General features: G+C 41.1%; 1 protein-coding gene across 1 annotated transcript; it reads right to left on the bottom strand.

Annotated features, from left to right (window-relative positions):
* Positions 1 to 279: 279 nt before the first annotated feature.
* On the bottom strand, positions 280 to 1,205 carry BDNF (brain derived neurotrophic factor). Its single transcript, XM_068399117.1, has one exon. The coding sequence runs from the start codon at positions 1,182 to 1,184 to the stop codon at positions 444 to 446; it is 741 nt and encodes a 246-aa protein (XP_068255218.1). The 5' UTR covers positions 1,185 to 1,205; the 3' UTR covers positions 280 to 443.
* Between the last annotated feature and the right edge of the window lie 665 nt (positions 1,206 to 1,870).

The following is a 1,870-nucleotide window of genomic DNA, read 5'->3' on the forward strand; positions in this document are numbered from 1 at the left end:
ACTGTCTAAAATGTAAACGGAATGTTTTGGTTCAATTTATTTTTCTGAAAGAGGACAGTTTATCATCAATTCACAACTGAAGCAGCATGCAATTTTATTCTTTTTTTTTTTTAAACGTTTTATATTTTCAATTCTTGGCAACGGCGACAAACCACAATGTTATCGAGGAATGTAATGCAGACTTTTTTGTTTGCTTGTTTTTCTTTTTTTTTTTTTTGTTTTGTGTGATTTTTTTTTTTTTTTTTAAACTTGTGCGCAAATGACTTTTGTTCCCCTTCAGGTCATGGATATGTTCAATAAATAGATTGTGGAACCACTGTACTGTATAAACTTCAGTTATACATGCAGTCCATAAAATTATTTTTTACTGAATAATTTACCCTGTTATGTATATATACAAATAGATAATTTTGTCTCAATATAATCTATACAACACGAATCGACTATCTTCCTCTTTTAATGGTTAATGTACATACACAGGAAGTGTCTATCCTTATAAAGCGCCAGCCAACTCTCTTTTTATTATCCATGGTGAGAGCTCTCACGTAAGACTGGGTAGTTCGGCACTGGGAGTTCCAGTGCCTCTTGTCTATGCCCCTGCAGCCCTCCTTTGTGTACCCCTTGGGGTTGCATTTGGTCTCATAGAAGTATTGCTTCAGTTGGCCTTTGGGTACTGGGACTTTTTCCAGGACCGTGACAGTCGCCCCGGACATGTCCACTGCAGTCTTTTTCTCCGCCGCCGTCACCCACTCACTCGTGCTGTCACATACGCTCAGTTCCCCGCGGCGAGCTGGGTCAGAGTGGCGCCGGACCCTCATGGACATGTTTGCAGCATCCAAGTAGTTTTTGTACTCCTCGAGCAGAAAGAGCAGTGGGGGTTCCAAAGGCACTTGACTGCTTAACATGACTCGGGATGTGTACAAGTCTGCATCCTTGTTCTCCTCGCTGGGCTGGATGTCCTGGTCCTCGTCTAGAAGCTCCTCTATGACATGTTCAAAAGTGTCCGCCAGCGATGTCAGTCCTCTTGAACCAGCATTGGGCCCATTTAGGCTCTCAAGAGTCCCGTGGGTCCGAAGACCTGGGTAAGCCAAGCTGCCTTGTCCTCTTACGCTAGCTTCTTTCATTGGAGCAGCCTTCATGCAACTGAAGTATGAGATAACCATAGTAAGGAAAAGGATGGTCATCACTCTTCTCACTTGGTGGAACTGTTAAGGACAAGAACAAGAAAAAAGAAATTTAACTTACAAGGGACAGAGTAATAAAAATTCACCTGAGTTATCATGAGACATTATGCATTTTCTGTGGAGATCTGCTGCATGCAGCCGCAACTCATTATCGGTGATAAAGCACACTCTTGTACAAGGGTGTTCTTTGATTTAGAGTTTCAGATAGAGCATATGCCAAAGCTTAGGCAACACTGATACCAGCAAGTCAGAGTTCTTACGTGCCAAAGTCTTTCTGTAGTAAGTATTAGACACTATGCAGAATCCTTACTTATTGATTAATTACACCCATTTCAAGTAACAGCAAAAGCTGAACTGCAACATTTCAGCAGTAAAAGGCTGCTTCGCAAGCATGAAAGGCAAGACTTCCATTTCAAGTGCAAATTTTTAAGATCTCTCTATGCCAAAAATATTTAAGCGTTCTATCCACAAGAAACTGAACAGCACCAGGATAAATTGCATTTGTATTTCGAAAGCAACCTTCAAAACACAGGAAGAGGCCATACAAATTCTGAGGTCTCAGCAGGTCAACTCCTCATCTAAAAGTAGAAGGTATGTATGCATAAATATAGAACAAGAAAATGGTCCAGGACAGTATGCTTGCTACCATACTAAATTTGAGCTGGAAAGATTGCTTGCATCACGTG

The sequence above is a fragment of the Nyctibius grandis genome, chromosome 4 (genome assembly GCF_013368605.1).
Source record: "Nyctibius grandis isolate bNycGra1 chromosome 4, bNycGra1.pri, whole genome shotgun sequence".
Classification (NCBI taxonomy): Eukaryota; Metazoa; Chordata; class Aves; order Nyctibiiformes; family Nyctibiidae; genus Nyctibius; species Nyctibius grandis.

What these genes read in the sequence shown, in the direction of transcription:
- BDNF (XM_068399117.1), bottom strand. Translation starts at nt 1,184, where the DNA reads ATGACCATCCTTTTCCTTACTATGGTTATCTCATACTTCAGTTGCATG.